The sequence below is a fragment of the Mus caroli genome, unplaced genomic scaffold, assembly GCF_978045245.1.
Source record: "Mus caroli unplaced genomic scaffold, Mus_caroli_1 scaffold_20, whole genome shotgun sequence".
In the NCBI taxonomy this organism is placed as follows: Eukaryota; Metazoa; Chordata; class Mammalia; order Rodentia; family Muridae; genus Mus; species Mus caroli.
In genome coordinates this window covers 56,938,555-56,966,484 of record NW_028227275.1, presented here as the reverse complement: position 1 = coordinate 56,966,484, position 27,930 = coordinate 56,938,555, and the positions used below count along the sequence as shown (strand labels likewise).

The following is a 27,930-nucleotide window of genomic DNA, read 5'->3' as shown; positions in this document are numbered from 1 at the left end:
GATGTGGTGGTGCCTGGATTTCGGAAGTATCGCTCTCAGCAGCCAGAGGTTGAGAAAACCCCCTTCTAGCGGGCCCAGTGAGACAACCCTTTGTCATCAGCCCCCTCGACAGTGCGCCCAATACCACGATCCATTGTGATGCTTAGAGACTCCCCCGGGCCTTACGGTTTTGCCAAGGCAATGGTTGCTTCCTGAGCCCTCTTGACGCGCAAGCCGCGACCCCCTCCCAAGGCGGTGATTGGCTAGCCCGGGCTGGGGGCGGGCTGACCTTCGCTCCGCAGTGCCGTCACCACATGACCCCGCCCCCGCACGGGGGGCGGACAGTTGTGTGCGGCCGCAGGATTGGTCGCCCCGCTCCTGCGAGGGGGAGGGGAGGCAGGCAGCGCGCACTCGCGCGTGCGTGAGCTGGCGCGCGAGAAAGCGCCCGGTCGCGCCGAGGCTCGAGCGGCCGTCGCCATTTTGTAGGGTTCTCTCTGACGCGGGACCCGCCGCCACCGCCGCCACCACCCGGAGGTAGGAGAGGATGCTGTGGGTGTGTGGGAAGCCCCGGAGCGGGCTGGGCCGGACCTCGGAGGGCCGGGAAGGCTCGGGTTTGGGGCCACTCATCTTCTGAGGAAGGTCCCGGGAAGACAAGGAAAGGAGGCGGGGCCGGGTCTCTGGAGGGGGCGGGGCAGGGGTCGGGCCGAGTCTTTGTTGGGATGTAGGAGCGGAGGTTGGGCCGCTGAGGATGGGGGTCCACTGTTGGGTGAAAGAGGGCTTTCGTTCTTGGAGTATGGTGGGAGGGGATACCGCGCTGTGGAGAGGTGCACAGATTTCCCTCCAAAATCCCGTAACTAGGGACATTCAGATACTTCATGCCTTCCATCCCTGTGCTAAACCGTGAAGGAGCTAACCTTGTAGAGTCAATGTGCCTGACCTCACGGATATATATCTTAGACCTTGTGCATTCTGACCCCCGAGCTTCTGTTGGCATTGTCACACAGCAGTTCCTCTCTCAAAAAGAACTGTTGAGGGTCGGGGTGTGCTGTAGTGTCAGTTTCTCACTTCACACCTGACTTTTAAAATCTTGTTTCTTCTCTGCCAGGCTCTTGTCAGGATGGTGAAGCTGTTCATTGGAAATCTGCCCCGGGAGGCCACAGAGCAGGAGATCCGCTCACTCTTCGAGCAGTACGGGAAGGTGCTGGAATGTGACATCATTAAGAATTATGGCTTTGTGCACATAGAGGACAAGACGGCCGCTGAGGATGCCATACGCAACCTGCACCACTACAAGCTGCACGGAGTGAACATCAATGTGGAAGCCAGCAAGAATAAGAGCAAAGCTTCAACCAAGTTACACGTGGGCAACATCAGCCCCACCTGTACCAACCAAGAGCTTCGGGCCAAGTTTGAGGAGTACGGCCCAGTCATCGAATGTGACATCGTGAAAGATTATGCCTTTGTACACATGGAGCGGGCAGAGGATGCGGTGGAGGCCATCAGGGGCCTCGACAACACAGAGTTTCAAGGTGAACTGTTCTGGGGATTGGGGGGCAGACCTTCGTGGAGTCTCTAGCTCAAGGCAGAGGGAAGAACACAAGACCACGGGGCTTCGAGAGTGGCTTCTACCAGTCTTTTAAATGCAAAGAATAGGTTATGTTTACTACTCTTAGCATAATTCACTCTTGGGGAAGGAAGTAAGCCTTTTCCCATTGTATTCGCCAAGCTTTCTCCACAACTGCACTGGCGCCTTCCTTTCTTCATTCACTTGAGTACTGTCACAAGTCTTAAGTGGCCTAGACAGAGAAGTAGGTAGGTAGTGTGAGAAGGGCTAGAGGTTAGGACTTTGTTGCTGGTTTGTGGTGACCTTTGAGAGTTTTTACCTACCCTCTGCTGCTTTCAAGGATGGCTGGTGGTGGTAAAGAGGAAAAAGGGAATCTAGAGGAAGCGCAGTATGAGAATCTGTGGTGGGTCTGCTTGGGTAGATGGGTGTCTTTGGGGTGGTTCAGTCTGTGGGCTACTACAGGCAAAGCCAGGAAACATGTCATAGGTTCTTCTGCTCCATCTAACTATTACTTTAACAGGCTAGGAAAACTTTTTTTTTCTTTAGAAATTGGATAGGAATGATGGTCTTGCTTCTAGAGAAATGTCATCAAGGACATTATAGAGCTTACTATATTGCTTATATTGATCATAAGTGTGTATGTATTATCACCAATACCATAGGAGCTTGTCTGAAAATACTTGAATCGTGTTACTATAGTAACCACTAGTTACACATGGCTACTAAATTTAAATTAATTGAAGTAAAATTTCAAATTAGATTTTTCCAGTGTGGGCAAGAATGAAGGAATGGCTACTGTATTAGGAAACAGATCAGACCCACATTGCAGGAAGTTCATTGGTTAGCAGTCCTGCAAGTCTTTTATTGAAGTTTACTTTTCTAGTTCCTAAGTTAACAAAGGTCCTCTTACTAGAAAACAATGAATTGGTGGAGAAAAGGAAACCTTAAATCAGAGAAGTGTGAATATGCAAACGGTGATGCTTACTGGAGGCTCACTGTTATATACTCTAGCTTCACCACCAATACCCTGGCCTTTAGTTATTGAAAGCCTAGGGTAAAACTTGTAGCTAATTCCTGTCCTTAATTTCAAGTTGACAAGTGTATTCCCTATGCTTTTCCCATTATAAAATAGCAATCTCATGTGCCTCTGTGAAAGGATGGCAGTGAGGTAATACGTGCATTTTGACAATAAAAGCAATAGAAAATTAAAGTTGAGTGCTATTTGCAACCACGATTGCTTCTACTCTGGTTAGGAAAGTACTTAAAATCTGACAGTTAAACTTTAAACATTCCTAATTCTCACTTGATGTGGAAAGAGGTCATAAATGGGCAGGGGAGCATAAGGAAGTTCCTGCCCCACCCCTTTGGCTCTGGGGTCATCCAAGGGCCCCACAAATATTGCTCTACCATGAGTCTGTATGTCCCCATCCCTGAAGAGGGTAAGTAACAAAATGAAAAGAAACAAACAAACAAAAAAAACAACAAAAAAACCACCCTAAATTTGCAAATAAAATTCTCAGTGTATAATATATGCCCTTTTACATTTTAAAGGAAATGAGAGTTATAAGGATGAGTACATGGGACCTTTTTTTTCCTTTGCTCTTTTTTTTGGGTGCTGAATATTGGACCCAGGATCTTGAGCATGCTCTGTACACATTTCCACTGAGTTATGCTTCTTATCCCTTGTATTTGCTTAATAACAGATATAATTACAAAGAAACAGGGAACTGAATAATGCAATGGATGTATTTTTATTATATATATATATATATATAAAAATATAAATAAATCACTTCCATAGAAAGTACAGACAATAAACTGAGTTGAAAAAGAACCATTTATTAGTATCACATTCTTTTTCTGGCTCTTCTGAAGAGTGCTTTGCTCTTGCTTACATATGCAGCTATTTTTGTACTCAGCTAATTTTTTTCTCTAGGATGTAACATAAAGTTTAACACTGGGTAATTGGTTTTTTGGGGGTTTTTTTGGGTTTTTTTTTTGCTGAGACAGCCCTCACAATCACAATCCCGCTTCAGACTCTAAGTGCTGGAGTTGTACATAAGCTTGTCATGTGTCTTCTTGAAATTACAATCTAGATGCCAACTTGGCATTTTGTTCAACTTAATGTCTTTTTTGGTTGATAAAGTGCCACTTTGAACATCTTTGGAATCTTTACTTCTGTGCATTAATGGTTGTCTAATATTTAAGTTTCTGCATTGTGTAAACCTAAGTTTACCTGGGGCTTTCAAGCTGTTTCCTCTCCACAGGCAGCAGGGAATGCAGTTTGAGTTGGAACCCGCAATGAGGCTGTTCCCAAGTAACCATCCGGACAGCTGGATTGGGAAGGACATGCAAGACCTTAGGGGTGTCCGTCCTTCTAGTGACCAATCAATGGAGCATTATTATGTCACCTACACCTCCAGTCTTCTGTGAACCCTTACCTAAGATAGACCTTCAGAATTAGGATTAACTTTTTAGCTTTTTAATAGTCTCTTTTGTTCTAGTTTTCAAGAGAAAATGCTTTTTCTGGGCTGATTTTCTGGTAAATATTGTAAAATTTCAGTTAACTTTGAGATTCTAAAGCACAGAATTTTAGAGATTTTACACTTGATCTTAGCCAAAAGACCGAGAAGCGATATTTTTTTTAAGAGGTTTTAAATTGAAAGCCCACATAACCTTTGGAAAGAATGCAAAACAAGGGAGCCACCTCTCATTTATTTTACAGGTGTTTCTAGCTTAAGTTTAAAAAAAAATACTGGCATCCTATTCACAACTGTAGAAATAGATTTTGCCACACTAAAGCATGCTCATCCTCTACACTAAAAGCATGACTAGGGTAGGGCAGACATCAAGTAAAATCACTGTATTTCAATGGAAAATGAACTCAGTCAGAATCCATCAAAGTCAACAAATTCATTTGTTTTTTTCCCCTTAAAAGTAGACTTGTAGATCTCTGGGTCAATGCAGTGTTCCCTTTCTAGACTGGCATGGTTATTTTGTCAGTTACACAGCTGTCTGTTTGAAAGTGGCTTATCCTGTAAAACCTCACATAGGAGGTATGAGTACATGTAGCACACGATACTTTCAGAGAATTCACACCATCTATCTATTGACAGCATCAGTGGTATGAGGAAGACTAGTAGCTGGGGTCATAAGTTTGAACACTTGTTTTGGGTTTCTCCATAGTTAGTTCTGGCTGTCCTGGAACTCACTCTGTAGACCAGGCTGACCTTGAACTCAGGTTCACCTGTCTCTGCTTTGATCTCTGAGTGCTGGGATTAAAGGTGTCCACCACCACAGCCTGGCTAAGCATCTTTGTTCTCACTAAAGATGGTTTAGGTTGGAGACAACAAGGGTCCCTGGACTGGGTGGTACATAAACTCTTGGGCAAGAGTTCTTTTCTTAGCTATTTCTCAGTGGTAATTTTCTAGAAACATGTATATGTGTATTGCTTGGATGGGTGCTCACAGTTCTTTTGAGCAACTGTAGAGAAATTATGTTCTGCATGGTAGGAATAAAATGTTGGTCATTCTTTTACATGAGAACAGTTTCTAAAAAGCGAGTGCTGTTTTTCATCTTATTTTTGTTTGGTCCCAGGGATCAAACTTGGTTTTTCATTCAGTAGCCAAATGTTAAACTATTGAGAGAGCCATGTCCAACCCCAGAACCTGGTCATTTTTAGTACCTACTGTAAGAGGCTATGTTCAAACAGTTCTGTGTATGAGAAAAGGAGTTGAAATCTAGAAATGTTGACCATGGTGTCATATATACATGCTAAGGGGCATATTCAGAGGTGGAAAAGATGTCTTCTAAAACTTCTATTAGTTTTATTAGTAGGAAGGTTTTGTTAGATGTCTAGCTTGATTTGGAGGTAGTAGCAGTCACAGTAAAAGGTAGCAATCTTTGCACTCTGCGCTGGGGAAGGAAATAAGCTGTGGAGACACAACAAGGGGAGAGTCTCCTGTGTTACTGGTATAAACAGGAGCTGACTCCAATTTTATGGGTCTCACTTCTGTTGAAACATCAATTTTTAAAAAAGGATTGCTGAATGAAGGGGCCCAGGAGTGTGTATGTCCATATATTTTACGTTTAATTTTGAGTGAAAAGTGTTAATGAGTAATCATTTTAATCTGTTTCCTCAAGGCAAACGAATGCATGTACAGTTGTCAACCAGCCGGCTTCGGACTGCCCCTGGGATGGGAGACCAGAGTGGTTGCTATCGGTGTGGTAAAGAAGGACATTGGTCCAAAGAGTGCCCAGTAGACCGTACAGGGCGTGTGGCAGACTTTACTGAGCAGTACAATGAACAGTACGGAGCAGTGCGCACACCTTATACTATGGGTTATGGGGAGTCCATGTATTACAACGATGCCTACGGAGCACTTGACTACTATAAGCGCTACCGCGTCCGATCTTACGAAGCTGTGGCGGCGGCGGCTGCAGCTTCCGCATACAATTATGCAGAGCAGACCATGTCTCATCTTCCTCAAGTCCAGAGCTCAGCTGTACCCAGTCACCTCAACTCCACTTCTGTTGATCCTTATGACAGACACCTATTGCAGAACTCTGGCTCTGCTGCCACCTCAGCTGCAATGGCTGCTGCCGCTTCCTCTTCCTATTATGGAAGGGACAGGAGCCCACTACGTCGGAATGCGGCTGTGCTCCCCGCAGTTGGAGAGGGCTATGGTTATGGGCCAGAGAGCGAGATGTCTCAGGCTTCAGCAGCTGCTCGGAATTCTCTGTATGACATGGCCCGGTATGAGCGGGAGCAGTATGTGGACCGAACACGGTACTCAGCCTTTTAAAAACTGGAGGTGAGAGCGGGGAGGAAGGACGTGGTTGAAATTTGCACTTAGTTCCCTACAAGAGACCTCTGCTTCACTGACGAGCCAGATCACCAAACAGGACCATATCAAAAAAGCAAAACTTAGAGGTTTTGAGTATTTTCTATAGTTTACGCCACAGGTTTACTTGACCTGTTGAGGAGTTAAGTGTGATTCCGATGTGTTTCTTCTGAAACATGAATATGCTCAGTGAAAATATTATTTAACCAGTTGTAAAAAGATACTTGGTATGAAGAAAAAAAAGGCAGGGAGTGCTAACATGCTGGCCCTTTGTTGTGTAGTTACATTCTCATCCAGGAAAACTAAGGCTCAGAAAGCATCACTACTTTGCCTATGATTATCTCATGATAGAGCCAAAATTCAGACTCAGCTGATTCTTAAATTCTGGCCAGTAGGTGGTGGCACACACCCAAATCTAGCACTTGGGACACAGGCAGGTAGGTAGAGCTCTGAATAAGGCTAGCCTGATAATACAAAGTTCCACGACAGCCAGGGCTACACAGAGAAACCCTGTCTTTAAAAACCAACATAAAAGCACTCTCCACTGCTACAGTGCTGTGATGGTTAAGGGGAAGGGGACCATTCGGGAGCTAGTAATGGACAGCACAGTGAGAGTTTTAACTAACTTCAAGGGTTCCAGTTTGCTAATACTTCTTAGAGTAGTACATACTTTTATAGTCTCTCTCAGTACCAGGGAAGAAGAGGTGGAAGGATTATGATGAGTTAGAGAAAAACCTAGACTACACAGCAAGTTGTAGTAAAATCTAGGAAATATAGCAGTACCCCCAAGTTACAAAAAACCCAATTATTTCTTATTAGCCTTTATCAAAGGAAAAGTGTGCTACTTTGTGCATCAGATAAAGACACTTCTGTGTTGCATGTTTTCATGTTTGAAAGTGCTTCATGTATTCTATGAAGTCTTTATTTTGCCCAAAGCATCCATCTGTTTGATATAGGCACTTACACCCTATTTCTTCATAGCCTATGATAAAATTCTTGTTTCTCTGAGATAGTTTTGTGTTTTAAGGGAACATTCAAAGGAATTAGATAAAACAATTTCTGATGTGCCAAAATCTTATAGATGGTGATACAGGAAATTCAGTGTTTCCCTATTCCAAGAAATGTGTACAGTATTGGAATGGCAAGAATTGGAGATATCCAGAGACAAGTAAATTTTACTAGAATGGAAATGGCAATTTGTAATTTACAGTTCTCTCATGGTTTTCCTTGTACACTGAAATCGAGCAGCATCACTTGAGTTAAAGCCCCAACAGTGTGGTTACCACTGACACTTCAACGTTCTCAACTTATCCCCTGCACTCATATATGTATTGAGAAAAGAATGGCATGCATGTTGTTAAGTTTATATGCTTTACACTTGTGTCATTGAGACTTGGGATTTCTTAGAACCATCATTCAGCCATGTGTTCAACATGTGAATGGAGTTTGCTAATTTTACACCTGGGTCTACTTTGTGAGATACCTCTGATAAAGTTAGCATAAATCTGTTAGATAACTTTTTTCTCTCAAGTATAAAAGTTAACATTAAGTTAGTATATTATTAGCCTTTAAGGGTGTTTTTAGGACATTTTAAAAGTGAATTTAAACGTCAGTCAGTAGTTGCTCAACTAACCTCTTTTTAGTGATGACTTTTAAAGAAACTTACCTTCCAGGTGTGAACCTCAAATGGACTGAATAACCCTGAGTTGGTTGCAGTCCCAGGAGCCTGATGTTAATGAGGCTGCCAGGATGAAATACTCCACAACTGTTGGGGATCCAAATTCGGGTCTCACCCTAACAGAACTGATCCAAGAACATCACAGCTTTTGAAGTCGATTGGCACAGATCAAGACCAAGATTTGGCCCTGTGTCTGTATTAAGTAGAGGAACTTGGTGTGAGTTAATTTTTTTTTTCCCCCTGCCATTGGTGTCTGGAGTTCCCACCATCAATGGAGGAATTAGCCAGTCCTAGCAGTAGTTTCTTTTCATTTGTCAGGGGTTATTTGGTCAGTTAGGAAACTACTGCAACTATGGCTCTGACCTGACTATATAATAAGCAGATAGATACCTAAAAGGGTGAATGACCAACTGTTCTTTAACAGTATTCTTGGTGACTATGCTTTTTGAATGTTTTCTTTGGAACATCTGTAATAGTAAAATTGGGCTAGGCATGCATGGGTGGTGGACGCCTGTAGTCCCAGCTACTCAGAACAGATGTTTATGCTCATACTGGGCAACATACTTAGATCCCAACTCTTAAAGGAGGTTACTATTATCTGATATCTTAGCCATCATTTGCTTTTTTTTCTGGACCCCCAAATTAATCTTTAGCTATTGAAGATTTATACCTTCCTTGAAGCCTTCTACTATAGAAGGGTTACCGGAGTTAAAAGATAGGAAAATGGTGGGTTTGCGGGTTTATACTATCAGCAGTTTTATATCTTGAGCAGCATATAGCTTAAATAGGTTCCTAGCTGTACCTATTAGAATTTGGGGTGATTTTGTGGGATATACATTTAACCCAAAACCTGACTTGATTTTGTTTTGTTCTTTGTGTCACCCCCCCCTCCCCAACTGGCATACAGGACGGGACCAGGGCCCTTGTACTCGGAACCAGACTGCACTCCAGGCATTGTGTAAGCCTCTTGTGTTCTGCTCTCTTTCAGGTAGGATAATTGCGGACTGAACCCTCGGGCTGCGGTCATATATGAGAACTTGGTCCTCGCGGTCCCCTTTGCCAGGATGTTTCCATTGCTTCATGTTTCAGTAAACAAAGGAATTTGTGACCAACTATGTTTTCTTTCTTAATTTAATTCTCCTAAGTTGACTTTTCTTCCCTCGATGCTAGCTGTCTGTAGCTTTTCACTCTGTTCCTTATGGCCGCCCTCAGCTCTGAACAGCCCTAGGTAAGGGTTAGGCTGACATCCCTTCCTGTACAGTAGAAGCCCCTCTTAACCTTGCTTTTCTTAGGAGTTGAGCCCTTCTCCCTGCCTTCCTGCAGCATCTCCTTTCCCTTTGAAATGACCGTGTAGTGGCAAGCAACCTTTAACTCTTCGGTTAGTGCGGGACTCGGAACATTGAAGCTAGTCTTCTGAAGTTGCTAGGACCATTGGGTTTGTTGTTGTTTTGGTTTGATTTTGTTTTGTTTTTCGGTTTTGTCTGACCTGTGATCGTGGTACAGCATTTGCTGAAATTTAGCCTTGTTTTATTCCACTCCTCCCACATTTTCTTTTGAAAAAAAAAATAAATAAAATAAATGTTTCTAATACTTAATCTTTTCTTAACCGAGTGACCATTATTTACTAGTGTCTTCTGATTCTTAAGTTGTGCTTGAGCTACAAAATTCCAATGCGTGAATGAATGCCTAAAACGTACAGAGAGACTGAGCTCAGCAATCTGTGGTTCCAGGTGAGCTAGACTCTTCAGACACATCTGGACAAGCTCGCTTCTCTGAACTAACTAGGGCTTTAATGCAGTTAAAAGGTTAACCTACCCAGAAAGCCAAGGTACTAGTGATAGAAGCCCCATAGAAACTACTGCTTCATAAAAGGCTATGCGAGAGTAGCTCCTAAATCCTGTCAAGGGGACTCAATAGAACAACACACTGTTCTGGGCCAGTGTAAAGAATGAACGTTTTAGGGGCTGGAGAGGTGGGCGCAGTGACTAAGAGCAAGCAGAGGACCCAGTTCAGTTCCTCACACCCACATGATAGCTTACAACCATCTATACAACTCCAGTTCCAAGAGATCGGATACCCTCCAGGCACTAGGCAGACACATTCAGGTACTCATACCCTTAGTTGGTAACACCCTCCCTCATAGGATTGATCTCTTTCTCACTCTTCTGTGTCTTTTGAGAAAATTTGTCCCTATGTACCCTGGTGGACCTAGAACATGCCATGTACAACAGACCAGCCTCACACTTGCATTGCCTCCCAAATCTTGGGAGTGGACATAAGCCATCATTTTTAGTTTATCCTTTGTTAATTGGGGTTGGGGTGCAGAGCACTGAAGAGATGGCTTAGCAGTAAAGAGCATGGACTGCTCTTCCAGAGGGGACAGGTTCAACTCCCAGTACCCATACTGGTGGCTCACAACTATCTTATGATTTCAGTTCCAGGCGAGTCCATGTCCTTTTCTGACCTCCAAGGGTAGGTGCAACATGCATGTGGCAAAACATCCAGATACATGAATTTAAAATCTCAAAAATAATAAAAAATAAAAAATAGGAGGCTAGCCATATAGAGCACAAAGCCTGGGGTCAGTTCCCTAGATTTTTCCCAAGTGCATGTAAATTCCCTTATGAACTCTTATGTGATTTCTTCTCAAAGTGTTAATATTTCTGCTAGGGTTAGGCATTGGCTAAAGTGAGTCAGATGGGTCTGTTTTAGGGGGAGCTAGTTTTTAAGTATAGCTCACGTTGGTCTTGGCATCATTATGTAGCTGAAGCTTTCCTTGAACTCCTACAGATCTTTCCCCTTTATTGCCTCACGTGCTAGGATTCCATGTATTGGATCACCACAACTAAGCCACTGACGCAGTAATGCCGGATCAGAGAAAAAGTACTTTCTACAGAGACCCAAGTATGCTGGGTCCATGGCGCACACTGTTAAACACTCAAAACAGGGTCTGGGTTATTAGGAGGGGAGGCCAGCCTGCACTGTGAGACCCAATCTCAGAAAAACTGACCTCTCTCTTCAGCCCCTCTCTTTAACTTTTTAAGTTTGTATGTGCCAGCCCAGAAGCACAGGTGGAGGTCAGAGGAAAATGTTCAGAGGTGGTTTGCTCCATCCTGGGTCCTAGGGGACAGTAAATATTTACTTATCTCACCAACTCTTCTAAAAACATCTTGTGCGTGTGCATGTGTGTGTGTGTGTGTGTGTGCCAGTGCAGAAAGACTGAAATAAGATGTCAATATGGGTGTCCACGTGAACTAGCTGCCAACCAGCCCTAGTGTCCTCTCCTGTCCCCGTCCTACTTTGCCCATCTCTGCTGTTCACCTAAGAACCCAGCTTCTCCAAGAGTCCTAGGAATCTGACCTCTGATCTTATGTATGAAAGATTAACCATTTTAGGTCTTGAGACAGGGTCACATGTAGCCTAACCTGGACTCAGGCTATTTTATATGTCCTTCATCTCCTGATCATCTTGCCTCCTGAGTGCTGGGATAATATACACTTAACTGTCTAGTTCTATGTAGTCCTGTGGATCAAACCCAGGGCTTCATATATGGTATGCAAACACCTTACCAACTGAGCTACATCCCCAACCAAAACTTTTATTTTGCATTTTTTGTTTTGAGACATTTCATTTATCCTATGCTGGCTTCTAATTTGCTATATAGCTGAGGCTGGCCTTGAACTCCTGATCCTCCAGTTTCTACCCCCAAAGTGTTAAAATCATAGGCAGGCATAAGCCTCAACAAACAAACTGAGAAATTATTTTAATCAGTATTTTATAAATCTTGAGTTCCTGTATATTAAATTTAAATGATGAACTAAATCCTGCTTAAAGTTTACTGTCCCCCCATGAAAATGGTGAAGTGAACGTTCTGATTACATGTGAAACTTTCTTCATTTAGATGAGGGTGCTGGAGACCAAGCATAAAACCTGATGTGTGCCAAATTTCCTAAGCTATATAACCTAACCTCCTAAGCTATAACCTAACCCAACACATTTTACAAGACTTTATTTTATGTGAATGGTAATTTTGCCTGGATATATAACCCTAATATCTATGGAGGCCAGAAGAGGGCATTGCACAGATATTACACTTTTACACACACGGGTGCCGGAAAATCCAATCCTAAGTCTTCAGAAAGAGAAGCCGGTGCTCCTAACTGCTGAGCCGTCTCTATCCCCTTCACTTTCTTTTGAGATGGGATCTTCCTTCCTTTGGTATCAAGACTGTCCTCAAACTCTGTCATCCTGCATCATCCTCGCTCATGCTTTGGCTACAAGAGTGTACCATCACTTCAGATACCACATATTTTATACCTTCCAATCTTCTGACTTTTTGAAAAGGCCATTTTCAAATGACATCAACAGAGGTCCATGTCGACACTCTTACTAGCAAATGAAGTACAAAAGGCCCATGTTAATTCCAACATTCCACAGGAAAGTGGGATGGTCCCTGTTGTCACACAAAAGAAATTCAAACAAAGCCACTGAGATTCCTTTGTGATTGGTATGCACAGCACCAGACAAAACTAAGGTGTGCACTGGTTGAGCCAATCATGGTAGTGCCTGCCTTAAGGCTCAGGAAGCAGAGGCAGGAATATCTCTGTGTAAGTTACAGGATAGCCAGTACTATACAGAGACCTTGGATCAAATAAATACAGCAATAAAATGTGCAGGTATTGATGCCCCCAGAATCTCTAGTGGTATTCCATATTTCTTATTTGTGTGTATCTATGCAACTGCTATATGCCATGTGTAGACAGGTGCCCTAGGAAGTCAAAAGACAGCACTGATACGCTGGAGCTGGAGTTAAAGAAGGCTGTTAGTTACCATTGGGGTGGTGGGAAATAAACTCACATCCTCTGCAAGAGCAGCAGCTAACTAAGCCATCTCTCCAGGTGCATGAGTTGTTATATAATCTAAGCTGCTGGTAACTACAACAGCTTTGATGGTAAAACTATACTAAGACTTTCTTTTTCTTTCACTTGCCCCTAATAAATAAATACTGGGGAAAACTAAGTGTTCAACTAGTTAGAACTGCCCAAAAGAAAAATGTATTTATTTCTAAACAACTATAATTCCCACCCAAAGGGATCCAATACCTTCTTTGGGCAGAGCCCCCAAACAAGGAACAGCCTCTAGAAGCAGCATTCTGTGAAATACTGTAAATAAAAGGAAAGTAAATTTAAATATCATTTAAATGCTGATTTAAATGTCATCACTACCGGGAGACCTCCATGGGTACCAGACACAAATGTGGTAAACATACACACTTGCAGGCAATTTAAAAAAGTGTTTTTTAAAGCAGAAGCACACTAGTCAGGTGTGGTGGCACAGGCCTTTCTTTAATCTCAGTGATGGAAGGTGAATCCCTGTGTGGTCAAAGCCAGCCAGCTTGGTCTACATGATGAGTCCCAGGCCAGCCAGGATACAAAGATTCTGTCTCAAAACCAACCAAACAAAAAACCTGCACTTATCAGTTGTCTACAGAGATATCGAATGTGAGGAGTGGTGAGAATGAGGTAAGTTGCTGGCTCAGTTTGGGGGGGAATGAGAAAAATATCCCTGTCCTTTTGCCTTTCTTCCTGTGATGTTTGAGCCTGTGTGAGGCAAAGCCCTAGGGGCTGGGCAGAGCCCCCAAACAAGGAACAGCCCCTAGAAGCAGCATTCTGTGAAATACTGTAAATAAAAGGAAAGTAAATTTAAATATCATTTAAATACTGATTTAAATGTCATCACTACCGGGAGAAAAGGGGCCAGATTCTTTGAAAACTTCCTGGTGCTAGTGCAATGCCTTTGTAGGGTTGGGAGAGAGACACAGAACTACTAAGGCTCAGCTCTGCTTGGCAAAAAGAAAAAAAACCCAAAAACTCCTGTAACAAAGCCTTGCTTCATCTTTTAGGTCTGCCTGTTGACAGCCTTTGACCTACCTACTCCTTCCTTCCCTCTGATTTCCAGCCACAAAGTGAAGACAGGCACAGAAAAGCATGCAATGCGCACTGCACGGAACTTTTCCCAAGGACATAAAGAGGTTGGTTGTCTGCAAAAAATGGCTCCCCGAAAAGGGAAGCAGTCTGCCTAAGTTTGGTTCCTGGCTTCAGTTTTTGACTCATATAGGAACCTCAGAGAGTTTCCCTTTCTTGAAAATTTGGGAGAGGAAGAGGAAAATATGCACACATCCCAGAAACTTACTAAATAGACTAGACTGGGATCAGATTTGTGGCAGCCAGCCCTCCAGTTTCCCAAGTAGGAGATCGAGGGGTAAGCCACTACATGGGGCTTTAAAATTGCAGAACTCTGCCGGGTGGTGGTGGCACATACCTTTCATCCCAGCACTTGGGAGGCAGATTTCTGAGTTCGAGGCCAGCCTGGTCTACAGAGTGAGTTCCAGGACAGCCAGGGCTACACAGAGAAACCCTGTCTCACCAAAAAAAGAAAAAAAAAAAAAAAGAAGAAGAAAAGATTGCTGAACTCCTTAATTTGTTTTTATTTTATGTGCAATGATATTTACAGGACAGCTGCTAAGTCAGTTAAGAACACTGACTGCTTTTTTTTAACTGCTTTTTTAGCCAGGAGAGATGGTACACCCCTTTAATCCCACTCAGGAGAATCTCAATGGGTTTGAGGCCAGCCTGATCTACATAGTGAGCTTTATGACAATCAGGACTGTGACCCTGTGATCACCACCACCACCAAAAAGTTAAATTTATAAGCACTGGCTGCTTTTACAGAGGACAGTAACTCCAATTTCAGGGAACCTGACACGCTCTTCAGGCCACCATGGGCATTTCACGCACATGGCACACACATGTTTCAACAACAGTTGAAAAAAAGATATGAACCAATTAGTATAGAGAAGACAAAAGTGGTACACTCAAGGGATGCTCATCATTCAAGGGACAGTTTCCATAAAACAGTTACTGCTGTTTATTTTATGTGCTCCAGGAAATAAAGTGGAGTGTAAAGGCTGAAGCTCAGCAGTAGAAACTAGAGTGTATATGAGGTAAATATTGGTATAGCAGAGAATTTTCTGAGTTTTCAAGAATGGTCAACGAGTAAGCAAAAAAATTGGGTAAGTACCACAGACTAAGAACACTGATATCCTTTAAACACTGTCAAATGTCACAACACGGATCAAGCTATACAGAAAAACACTCACCAAGAGGGAGACTGTAAGAAAGCGAAGGGTAAACTCTCCACCATATTCCTGGGGCCCATCAGCTCCAGGAAATACAGACTTGAGAGCAGAGGTCAGTCTCTTGCACTGCAGGGCTGTGACTTAGGGAATGGATGCTCTGACAGTGACAAAAGCTGAGATGTGCATGCGGTCGGGGAGATGAGCCAGCAGGAGAGCGAGCTTCCCCTGGGTTGACCACTGTTACCTTCTCTACCCCACTGCATAGGTAGTGTGTGTATGGAGAATCACCCCACATTTTGGTACAGTATTAGGGACTAAGTCTAGCGTCTCCAGATGCTAGACAAGCACTCTTCCTCCTCTTGAGACAGAATCCTCTGCCTGAAACTTGGTAAGCTGCCGAGAATGGCCTTGACCTTCCAGATCCTCCTCTACCTCAGCCTCCTGAGTAACTTAAGATGGCTCGTGTGTACAGCAAGTCTGGCTTAACTCTTATCTTTTCTTAGTCCTCCTTTCCAATAACCAGTAAGAGTCATTGAGGACAGCTGTCTCTAAAGAGAAATCACAAGTATATTCTGGAAGCCTTGATACTAACAAGTTACTAGGTAAGGGTATTTACAGCCCCACAATCCCAGGAAATACATACCTGAGAGTGGAGATTAGTCTCTTAAACTGTGGGATTTTGACATAGGGAATAGTGTAATATTTGGGGGACTGGGGAGGGTGCCATTAAAAATTGGCAACAGTGAAAGGTAAATCTGCAATGATAAAAACTTAAAATGTGTATGAGGTCAGGGAGATGAACCAGCAGGCAAAATGCCTATGACACTTGCAAGCCTCATGATCCGAGTTCAATCTTCAGAATATAAAAGGCAGGACAACCTTCACACCTGCACCATTTATGTATCTCCCCACTCCTCTTTTCTCTCCCGCCACATATGTAAATAGATGTAGGATGTAAAAACCAAGTGCGTGAGTCATCAACAATCTTGGTTCTGAACAAACAACACCTGAACATGCCATCACACCCACCCAGTATCAACAAACACTGTCTGAAACACTTCAGTGCTGAGTCCATACTGTGTCTCATGAACTACAGTGCTTTTATGCCTTCATAGAAACAGTGCTTGAATATAGAAAAATGGGCTTTTAATACTTTCCTATCATTACCGTAGCACACTGGTGTATCACTGGCCTGTTTTGTGTTAGCATGTCTCCTTCTACAAATGGTTGTTTTAAGTTGCTGACTTCATTTATAGTTTTTAAAACTGATTAAATGAATTATGGTATAGGATTAGTATAATTTTTTTCAACAATTTCTCTAATAGCCCTAGTTTGTACCATTTTGTTTTCTGTATTTATACAAAATAGTTAATATACTCAGCACTGACAGTTACAAAATCAAATTAGCAAGCAATTCTGAAAAGTACTTAATTCAGTTGATTAACATTTAAACTTTTATGTTAAATAAGCACAGGCCAGGGAGATGGCTCTGGATAAAAACATCTATAATTTCAGCATTCCTACAGCAGAATAGAGGTGAACAAGAAATTGGCTTGAGGGGCTTCAGAGCAAGCTAGTGCCATGCGCACCCACAAGCTACGGGCTATAGAAGAAACACATGGCTCATCTATAGTAAACAGACTCTACTTAGCTTTGCATATCCACATGGTAAGAAATGTGTCACCAAAAACAAGGGAAATGTTTAAGTATCTCTGGTCTACATGAATTTACTTTTCTGTCTTTGTGTATGTGTGAAATAATTTCAAAGATACAATGGGGGGGAGGGGGGAAGACGGGACGACAAAACCATAGACAGTTTCACTGCTTAAAAACTTAACTTTCTTTTCATCTTCAAAATGAGTTAGGCTTGGTTGTACAGCTCTGTAATCCAAGTTACTCCAAGAGCCTTAGGAGGACTTTGAGTTCATGTCCAGGATAGGTAATTTAACTTCAAAGGCTATGTAAGCATGTTCAATGACCTATGCTTAATCTCCAGTACTGGAAAAAAGAAAACTCAGACCTACTGATCAAAAAAAAAAAAAAAAATCCCTTCTCAGGACTACCTAGGATTACCTAAGGGACAGAGCGAGCCAAATGCAGAGAGGAAAGGAATCTCACCGGTTTTAAATGTGCCCGAGACAGACAGAGTAGTTACCTACAACTCTCTCCCCAGAGTCTATTTGCTGCTCATTCTAAATTTTTGCTAAATTTCATTTAAAAACAAAAACAAACTAGACCTCCGTTACTATAAAAACATGGACACATATTCATTGCTTAAGTTCTCCTCATCCTCTGACCACTATCATGCACTATAATACAATACACCCTTACCCACAGTTCTATTCATTTACTATGTTCACTGTCCCTAATATAAAACTTATTTGGATGATGATGGCACTTCCTAGTCTAGGATAGTCTAGGTGGTGAAGACAACATGTAAGACAAACAGAACATGAAATAATACAGTCTTTTAAAATAAAAAAAAAGACACAGCTTAGTGCAAAACTAACTTTGGACTGGTAGAAATAGAAGCTGGATGAAAATAAGTTTTAGCCGGGCGTGGTGGCGCACGCCTTTAATCCCAGCACTCGGGAGGCAGAGGCAGGCGGATTTCTGAGTTCGAGGCCAGCCTGGTCTACAGAGTGAGTTCCAGGACAGCCAAGGCTACACAGAGAAACCCTGTCTCGAAAAAACCAAAAAAAAAAAAAAAAAAAAAAAAAAAAAAAAGAAAATAAGTTTTAAGAGAAAACTCAAGCAAGGGACTTAAGTTAGTAAATGCACTTGCCATTAATCCTGACAACTTTAGTTCCATGCCCAGGACCCACATGGAATAACCAACTCTTACAAGCTGTCTTCTGACCTCCACATGCATGCCCCCCCACACACACACACTGTAAAAAAAAAATTAAAAATTAAAGCAAATAGTAGAAAGCAAACAATAGTAAAGTTTTTGCTTCAGACAAGTGAAAGTAATGAAGTTAACCGGTGAGGAAAACATGACCAAACTTTCTCTGCATGAAAATACCACCACTGTGTAATACTGATACATTGGTCCAGTAAAAGCAGGAAATCATTTCACAGGATGTAAGCCACAGGAAAGAGGAAGTGGCCCTAAAATGTATGTGAGTAGACTGGCCTTATTAAGACTAGCTAATTTAGAGGGAACATGATATGGATTCAAATGCCTGAAAACAGGTATATGTGGTGAGACTGCTAAAATATGAGTAGTGGGTAGCTGTAATCCCAGCATTTGGGAAGTAGAGACAGGAGATAAACCATTTGAAGGCTACTAATACCAAAGAGCAAGAATTAAAAACAAAATGGGATGGAGATGGCTTGTCAGTTAAGAGCTCTGGCTTTTTTTTCCAGAGAACCTGGGTTCAATTCCTAGCAAATATGTGGCAGCTTACAACTATCTGTAACTCTATGTTCTAAATGATCTGATGCATTCTTCTGGCCTACAAAGGTGCCAGGCATGCATGTGTTACATAGACTAAAATATATGCAAGCAAAATGCCAAACCAACAAAGAATATAGAAAACTAAATTGGGAAGGGAGCTGGAGGGATGGCTCTGTGGGTAAAATGCTAGCTGCACAAACACAACTTAAGAGATGATTCCCCTCTGGATGCTTCAAGATAAGCACAGGTGTTAAGAAATACTTTGAACTTAGAATAAATGATGGATATGAAACAAACAAAAAAGATGATTCCCCAACACCAAATAAGAAAACACCCCAGGAACAGGAACAGAAATAAAGAGGATCCCAGGGGATTTGTCTAACCTAAAAGGGTACCCTGTCTCAAAAATTGCAGTAGGGGTGGCATATACTTTTAATCCCAGCAGATGGATCTCTACGAATTTGAGGCCAGCCTAATAGTTTCAGAACACTCAAATCTGTAACAGAGACTACGCAGCCATCTGCTTGGGAAAAAAAAAGTAACAAGACTGAGACCGCTCAGCAGTTAGCATGCCTGACTGCACCCCTCCCCCAAATACATAAACACAAAATTTAAGAACATTTTTAAAAATAATGTAGAGGCCTGACAAGGTGGTACATACCCATCATTCAAGAGGTAAAGACAAGGGAATCTGAGTTAAGAGGCCAGTATGGTCTACATAGCAATTGGGACAGCCAAGGATACAGAGACCCTCTCCAAAAGAAACAGATAAACAAACAGTGGAGAACATCTATTTTAAACTCAGGTCTTACACACATACAAACATATGCATAAACTCCTTCCCCTTCAACACACATAACTGGAATTCACAGCATTCATTAGCATTCATGAAGCTCTAGTTTTAATACTCAATACAAAAATAACTGTATTGTTGCTACAAAGTTTCCAAGTTGCCCACCAAAAAATGTAAACTGCTACTAGACTGAGAAGAAGAAATAGATGAGGAGACAGATATTACCTGTTATAACTAATAGATCTCCATGGGTTCAATTCAGAGGTTGGGTATTATGTGACAAGTGGATGAGGAAGCAACAAAGGTTCCTCTAAAAGATAAAACATCTCAAATTACAACAAACCTATTAATACTCAAAGCATTCCAGCCCAATTTATTCCATGGCTAATTCTGCCCCCAGAATCTAAGTTAAATTGGTCTAGAGCAGTAGTCTCCCTAGAAATGCAGAGTATTGTAGGTAGGAGTCTTCATGTCAGGGCTTCTGTTAAAAAGTCAGTGTAGAGGCTGGCGAGATGGCTCAGTGATTAAGAGCGCCGACTGTTCTTCCAAAGGTCCTGAGTTCAAATCCCAGCAACCACATGGTGGCTCACAACCATCCGTAACAAAATCTGATGCCCTCGTCTGGAGTGTCTGAAGACAGCTACAGTGTACTTACATATAATAAATAAATAAATATTTTTTTAGTCAGTGTACACACACCCCTTTATTGACAGCACTTGGGAGGCAGAGGCAGGAGAATCTATGAAAATATGAGGACAGTCTGATCTACATAGTAAGCTTTAGGACAGGACATTGTAGAGACCCACCTCAATAACACTGAAGGGAGGGAGGGAGGGAGGAAAGAAAGGACCATAATTTCTTAGCTATATTGTAGCTGAGGTTCTATTTACAATGTGTGTGTTGTGTATGAGTATTGAAGTGTACATACATGAAAGTCAGAGGACAACTTTCAGCAGTCAATTCTCTCCTTCCACCAAAGATTCTGGGTATTGAGCTCAAGTTGTCAGTTTTAACCCACTCAAGCAGCTCACTGGCTCTTTCAGAACAGATTTAAAGACCTTTTAACTAAGTAGTCATTAAGAAATCAAACTCAGGTACTCACCTCACACTGCAAATCAAGTAAACTGAAAAAATGTGGGAACAGAAAGAAGACTCAAGAATTAAACAATTACTGTTCTTGCAGAGGACATGGAGATTCATGCCCAACAGCCCTGTGGTGTTTACAACAGCTGGTAACTACAGTTTCAGGGGATATGATACCATCTTTTCAGACTTAAGGGTAAGAGCAAGCACATGGTGCATATATTATGGTGTATATTAGATATACATACACAAAAGTGTAAATTGTACAAAAATGCAAAAAGTGGATCTGGAGAGATGACTCAAGTAATTAGCACTTGGTGCTCTTGCAGAGGACCCAGCACTCACACAGCAGCTCACATCTGTAACACCAGTTCCAGGGAGTCTAATGACTTTATTCTGACCTGAGCGTATTAGGCATGAGCATGGTACATAGACATACATGCAGGCAAAACACTCATATACATAAAACAAAAACGATGAGTATTCTTACGTTCAAGTGCAAAAAACTTCCAATCCAAGACTGGTTATCTAGAAAGGCTCAAAACCCAGGTGACGGTATGTTGTTAAACTTTCTGACCTGAAAAACTATGAAGTATTAAAAAAGCTATCATCTATACCCAAGTCATACATACCAATTTATAAACAAGATGGAAGTTTAGACATGAAAAGATAAAAAGGCTAACTAAGCATGACCACACAGGCCTGGGACTCCTAACACTTCAGAGACTGAAGCAGAAGGTTAGCCTTGTTTACAAAGCAAGTTCAGGATCAGCCAGGGCTACAATCTCAAAAAACTACAAGGGGAAAAAAGTGGGTGGCATAGTCCTACGATCCCAGTACTTCATGGGCAGAACCAGGATTTCAGTTTTAGGCTGGACTGGACTACATGGTAAGAAGTAAAACCCTGTGTCAATAGGCTCTTGAAAAATATATGTTTCATAACATAAAAATGTTATAAAAGTAGATGCAGAGGCAGACAGATCTTAGGAAGTTTGAGGCTACCCTGGTCCACTTGGCAAGTTCTAAGACAGCCAGGGTTACATAGAGGAACCCTGTCTCAAATCACATAGCACCCCCAGAAAGATGCTACTTCAGGCCTGCAAGCCCTCCACAGCTAGGTGGGTCAGCACCCTGAATTCCATTTGAACCAGGTATGGCCTGTCAGCCTTTACTTTCTCTTCTGTTGGAAGTTTTTCAAATTGAATATGCCATGAAGGCTGTGGAAACAGAAGCAATTAGGAAAAAAAATCTAAAGATGGCAGTGTATTTAGAGCAGAAAATTTAGTTCTTTGGAAACTTTATGATGGCTCCAAAATTTTTTTAACGTTGACTGGCATATTAGAACGACAGGAGCATGTTTACTGGCACATGCTCTTCCCTTGGCAGAAGCAGCAACGTCTAACTTTATATTACTTTGGCTGCATCATTTCTCTAGATTATAAACATCTCTAAAAGCAAGAACTGCAGATAAGAGCAGTCATGTATGTACATGCTTATACACATTACGATGCTAACAGACCTTTGGGCTGCAGTTTAATGTTGGAGTCTGATAGTGCAAATGACAGGACAGAGAGCTCTGTATGACTGACCTATAAGGAATTTCATTTGGCTACTGAGATTGTGCCACAGGGCAAAGCTGCACTGACAGAAATAGAAAAGCTTAAAATGAAAGAAATGACCTGCCATGATGTAGTTAAAGAAATTGCAAAAAATTATCTGTATCATACATGATGAAGAATAAAGCTTTTGAAATATAGTTCACACAATAGGAAGCAGTAATCAGCCCCCCCCCCACCACCAAAAGCTCAATATAGAACCCCCATCTTTTTTTTTCTGTAGACATATGGGATTCCGATCTTTGGTTTTCTTTTTTAAAGAGCTTGTCTAGAGCACCCGAGCTCATTGACCCTCCCAAACTTCTGAGACTATGTGCAAGAGTAACAAGTGTACCCAACAACCAGCTCTCAAAATGGGACTGAATCAAAGGCCTCCTACATACTATACTACTATTGAGCTATATAACCCAGCCCAGAAACCATTTATAATCTATCAAGCTGAAAAAGATATTTAAATGTGGAGGTAGATGTTTATACAGTAACATTACTAACTCAGCAGATGAGAATGGATTGACTTCATTCAAGTGAAACCCTGACCCGCAATCCAGTAGTAGTTATTTTGGCTGATGGTCAGAATTTCAAAGAGAGACTGCTGTCAATTAGCCTTCTTAAATATGTAATAGCTCCTCATTACCCCTCACCCCTCAGTCAGGGTCTTGGGCTGGCCTGGAACTCACTGTTCACTAAAGATAACCTTGAAAACCTGATCCTCCAGCCTCCATGCCCCAATGCTAGATTATAGGCATATATCCACTATGTATGGCAAAAATAATTTTTAAGGCACACCATTTTATGCTAGTAGAAATTCAGAGACAGTGTGAAAAATCACATTCTAAGGACTGAAAATACAGTAAAAGTCACTTCATCCCATACATCATTTTTCCTGAGACAAGCTCTCATTGTATAACCCAGGCTACCCTTGAATTGACAGACTCAAGGCAAATGCCAGAGTTTAATTTTGGCAGTTTTGGGCTTGTATACTATGAGAGCCCTTCACAACTGCATTACAATCCCAAACTCTGAAAAGGGGTCTTAAAAAAGTTGCATAGCCTGTTATCAAATGTGTGGTTCTCTTGCCTGCCTCATGCTCATGAACTAGCCAGGATTATGGCTATACTATACCCAGATGTTTCCTTTTCCCTCTGGATCCACAGATGTGCCATGCTAGAATTCTGTTGGGACCTTTTCATTCCATTTTAGTTCTTACACTGTCTCTCTGGATTTAAATTAAAATCTTTGATGTTTCTGTGTGTCACACCCCCCACACACACACAGGATCTTGATATGTAGCCCTGAAACCTGCTATGGAGCTATGGAGAACCAGGCTGCTGATTTCAAACTTGCAGCCATCACCCTACCTCTCTACCCACCAGCAAAAAATGTCTTGTCTGTATTAACAAGTCTTTAAATATATCACAATGTTCTAGTTTAGTTGAAGCCAATTTCCTTCCCTTTTACACACCATGGATGGAACAGATTAGACTATACTGTACTAATAATGCTCTATACTAAATTCTGTACTATTGATTTTTCTAAGTTTGGTATCAATAGTCCTTACATTGTAAAATTCATCCCACATTGCTGTATTCCTGGAGCCAATTAAGCATGTTAGATATAGAGGAGGACCACTTCTGTTGTGTTCACACACCATTCTATTCATACTTTGCTGCATTACCTCAAACTAAGACAAACCACTACTCCAACTGTCACTCTATACAGCCTAGACTAGCCTGGAAACCCCACTATTATGTACTGCTTATCCAGAGTGACCAGAATACACACAATCTTCTCTTTCAGCATACTAAATGTCAAGATTATAGGTATACGTAGTATATTTATATTTCTTGTAAAGTTTTTTCTTCTCTAATTAAAAAAAATCTGTACTTGATAATTCAACTTTATTTTTTTGTTTGTTTTTTTTTTTTGGTTTTTCAGGTCAGGGTTTCTCTGTGTAGCCCTGGCTGTCCTGGAACTCACTTTGTAGACCAGGCTGGCCTCAAACTCAGAAATCCGCCTGCCTCTGCCCCCTGAGTGCTGGGATTGAAGGCGTGCGCCCGGCTATAATTCAACTTTTAAATCTCCAAAAGAACCTCCCATTTTTGAGACATCTCCTCCTGAAACTCTCCTGCTTCAACCTAACAAAGCCTGCGCATTCTCTAAATGCACTAGAGACTAGTTCCTGGACTACACCACCATCATTCCGTGAAGTCAATCTTTATCTCAGTATGACCTCAAGCATTAAGAGAGCAGCTGAGAAAACTAATTCCAACAATTGAAAATAGCTCTTCTTTCCCACAGCACGTATGATCTACACCTCTCACTATTCTTCCCCCGTAAGTCTACATTAGTATTAATGCACTGGGGTAAAAACGGCTCAACTTGGCAGTACCCGAGTCAATCCTGCTTCTGAGAGTCCTTCTTGGTCTGGTGTACAAGGTATAGCTCAGAGGAAGAGCATATTCTTGAGCCTTGATGAAAAGAAAGACCTTAGTGCCCAACAAAATGTCAATCACTACTTGAGAACTCCCCCGACTACCCTCATAGCATCTTTGATCTACTTAGAAACCAGAATGGATCATATCTTCAATATAAAATAGTGCCAACCATTGCAGCCACCCAGTCTCCTTCCAAGGACATACCAAATCTCTGTATACCCAAGGTTGGGGAACATGTGGGAAGGAATAAGGCCGCTAATGGAGGCAAAGTGAGACTAGGCGTGATGCCCTTATTGATATGCATTCTCTACATACTCCATACATGGCAAACAGTAAAGTCCAAAGCAAGCTCACAGATGTTCATTATGTTAATGAACAAATGAATAGCAGAAGAGTGCTAAGGAAGCCATGTTTACCATTAAAGTCTTTTTTCTTGAAACAGACTCCTGAGTCAGCCATGCCAGTACTACCCTGTCTACTTACACATTAGTGTGACGTCGTGGAATGCTCCCTCACTTCACTGGAAACTTACACTAAAATAAGTTCAAACCAGCCGGGTGCCTCCCAGCACTCGGGAGACAGAGGCAGTCAGATTTCTGAGTTCGAGGCCAGCCTGGTCTACAAAGTGAGTTCTAGGACAGCCAGGGCTATACAGAGAAACCCTGTCTGAAAAACCAAAAAAAAAAAAAAAGTTCAAACCACTTTAACGCTGGAAATCGGTTGTATTCAGTCTCTACAAATTGTTGAGACAGGGCCTCATACAGTACAGGTGAGCCTCTAACTCTGGTTCTGAGCCGCAGCTCACAACCACTTTGTTAGAAGAACCTTCCGTTTCACAGGGGTCTCATCATCAAATATTTACATTGCGATTGCTAACACTAGAAAAATTAGTTATGAAGCCTCAACAAAAATAATTTATGGGGGGCTGGTGAGATGGCTCAGTGGGTAAGAGCACCCAACTGCTCTTCCGAAGGTCCGGAGTTCAAATCCCAGCAACCACATGGTGGCTCACAACCATCCGTAATGAGATCTGGCGCCCTCTTCTGGAGTGTCTGAAGACAGCTACAGTGTACTTAGATATAATAATAAATAAATCTTAAAAAAATAAAAAATAAAAAAAAATAATTTATGGTCCAGGGTCACAACATGGGAAACTGCATTAAAGGGTTTCAGCATTAGGAAGGTTGAAAAACCACATGGCTCTTACTTGTTACATAGCTAAAAATACAATCTGGCACTCCTGCTTCCACCTCCCCAGTGCTAGACTACATAAGTATGCTACCATATTAGTAGTTCTGCAAGTGCTAGAGATCAGGCCCAGGGCTCAAGCATACTGAATATGTTATCAACAGAGCCACAGCAGCAGCCCCAACTCACACTTTTCAATTCAATGTTTTCCCATTGCACTTTAGAGTTTCCCAGCAGGTCAGTGAGTAGAAGACATTTTGCTTGCTGAACCACATTGTGTAACATGGTTAGTACTTCAACTCTGAATCACTTCACTTTCAAGTGCTGCTGAGATTGTATGCCATCACATTCAGCCAATAGCTTTCCCCTTCTTTATGCACACACATGTGTGCCAGAGTGACATGTGGCTGTCAGAGGACAGACACAGTATAGAGGTTGTTTCTCCACCAGGTGGGCTCCAAGTCATCAGGCTTGCCAACAAGCACCGTCTGTCTGAAGCAGACAGCTAAGAGTTCAAAACCAGTCTGGGTACATACGTAGCAAAAGCATATCTTTCATCTAAAAAAAAAAATCTCTGAGCCAACCCACACCTAAGTGATGAAAACATTGCTAAGCTGTTAAAGGAATCGGTCTCATAAAACAAAAAGCAAGATGATTCAGATAAATTTTCATCTCTCTGAATGGTCTCATAATGTAAAAAGTATAGCCTTTATCCCTGATAACTCAGAAGGTGAGAGGCAGGAGGACCACCTGAGCAACATGGTGAGAAATCACCAAGGACTATTCTAACAAGCCAATAAAAACAATCCATTCAGACAGGATGCTCCACTTGTATGCAATTTTATCTTATTTTTGAGGTTGGGCCTCACTATGCAGCTCTGACTCTCCTGGAACTCAATCTGTAGACCAGACTGGCCTTGAACTCAAGAGGTCTGCCTGCCTCTACTTTGCAAATGCTAGAAAAAAGGCATACACCATCACACCCAGATCTACGTGTTAAGAGCTAAGCCAAAGGAATATACCAAAAAGCCTGGCTTGGTCTATCTTTTATTTCTGCTTCTCACCCTATCCCCACACCAAAGCTCTAAACTCCCCAGGGCCTGGGTAACCATCTGTGAAAGCTCCCTCAAGCCCGCTGAATCAACAACTCTGAGTCCCCATCTTCTGAGCCTGCCTGCCATTCCCACCCATCACATCAGGAAACTGCATGACAGTAATCTCATCTATCCAGTAATGAAAGAGGAGACAACATATGAGTGAGCCTTTCCAAGAGAGTGGCAAAGAGAACCAACTCAGTCAGGAAGGAAAATTTTGCTTAGAAAAAAATTTCCTGGAAAAATTGAAGAACATATACATCGCCTAGCACAGGGTCTCACACTACAAAGGTTACCTTTGTCCACAGAAAGCTGTCACAATCCCAGCCATGTATAAATTAGAATGAATCAACGAGACAGACAGAGCAGTTAGTAGAAAAACTTGAAGTCACCCAAGACAAAGCAGCTCTTATCTCATCTTTATTTCATCTTTTATCTCTATCATCTTACTTCCTTTTATCATTAATGAGCCCTTTACTAAAAGCATGCCTGACACAACATAGGTATCCAGTAGTGGCCAAATGATTCTGAGACGTGGCCCTATATATGTTAAAATAAAACATGGAAAATAAACTGTTTCAATAAAAATGACACTAAACAGTGGCTCCTCACTGAATTCAAATACTTGTCTTCACTGTTAAAGACTCAGTAAGTTTATCAAGGACTTATAAAGGACCTGCTGGGCCCTTTATACCTCATCTAAAGGCATTAAGTACAAGCTAGGAGATGCTTGTGGAACTACTAATGTAGTCTCTCGATTTTGGCAGAACTATACAAATAGTGAAATGCATCATGAGGTAGTTCTGGCCTATGGAGTGGCTGAATAACTCTGGTGGGAGCCATACCTTCATTTTTCCCAAAGATGAAAGCTACCTCTTCTTCCTCAAACCTTCACCTTTTTCCTGAAAATAAGTCAAGGGAGATATGTTTACTGAGTGTTAGCAGCAGATGCAAGTATACACAATGATTAATTCTCCAGCAAGTAAACATCTACAGCTCTAAACCACTAGCTAACTGGCTTCAACAGAAGTGGACCTGTAGGAAATGTCTTCATTGAAACAGAGATGCCTACTTGAGTCCTGTAGACCTCCTTTTTTATTTAGTACCTAAAGTCATCT

The 27,930-nt window shown here is 41.9% G+C and overlaps 2 protein-coding genes and 1 pseudogene across 6 annotated transcripts in view; 2 read left to right on the top strand and 1 right to left on the bottom strand.

The window, feature by feature from the left end:
* The first annotated feature begins 388 nt into the window (after positions 1–388).
* LOC110285493 (RNA-binding protein 4B) lies at positions 389–9,177 on the top strand. 3 transcript variants are annotated; one of them, XR_002377062.3, is made up of 5 exons: positions 389–513; positions 1,085–1,508; positions 5,687–6,357; positions 8,061–8,282; positions 9,054–9,177. XR_002377062.3 is itself a non-coding variant. In XM_021151695.3 (4 exons), exons 2-3 carry the CDS (start codon positions 1,097–1,099, stop codon positions 6,346–6,348), a joined length of 1,074 nt encoding a protein of 357 aa, XP_021007354.1. In that variant the 5' UTR covers positions 389–513; positions 1,085–1,096; the 3' UTR covers positions 6,349–6,357; positions 9,054–9,177. The 3 variants fall into 3 exon arrangements, 1 of the variants encoding a protein (XP_021007354.1); XR_015046216.1 differs by having other exon boundaries at positions 8,973–9,177; XM_021151695.3 differs by lacking the exon at positions 8,061–8,282.
* The window catches only part of LOC110285217 (RNA-binding protein 4), a 33,510-nt gene continuing 8,942 nt past the window's right edge, over positions 3,363–27,930 (bottom strand). Inside the window, exons 4-5 of one of the 3 annotated variants that reach the window (XR_015046215.1) lie at positions 27,658–27,714; positions 19,133–21,056 (exon numbers count right to left, since the gene is read on the bottom strand). The gene's annotated coding sequence lies outside the window, so the exon portion shown is untranslated. Of the gene's footprint in view, positions 5,476–19,132; positions 21,057–24,107; positions 27,715–27,930 lie in introns of those variants that run through there. The other 2 variants (XM_085834190.1, XR_003835570.2) reach the window with 2 other exon arrangements.
* On the top strand, positions 21,563–22,220 carry LOC110285957 (proteasome subunit alpha type-3 pseudogene; annotated as a pseudogene).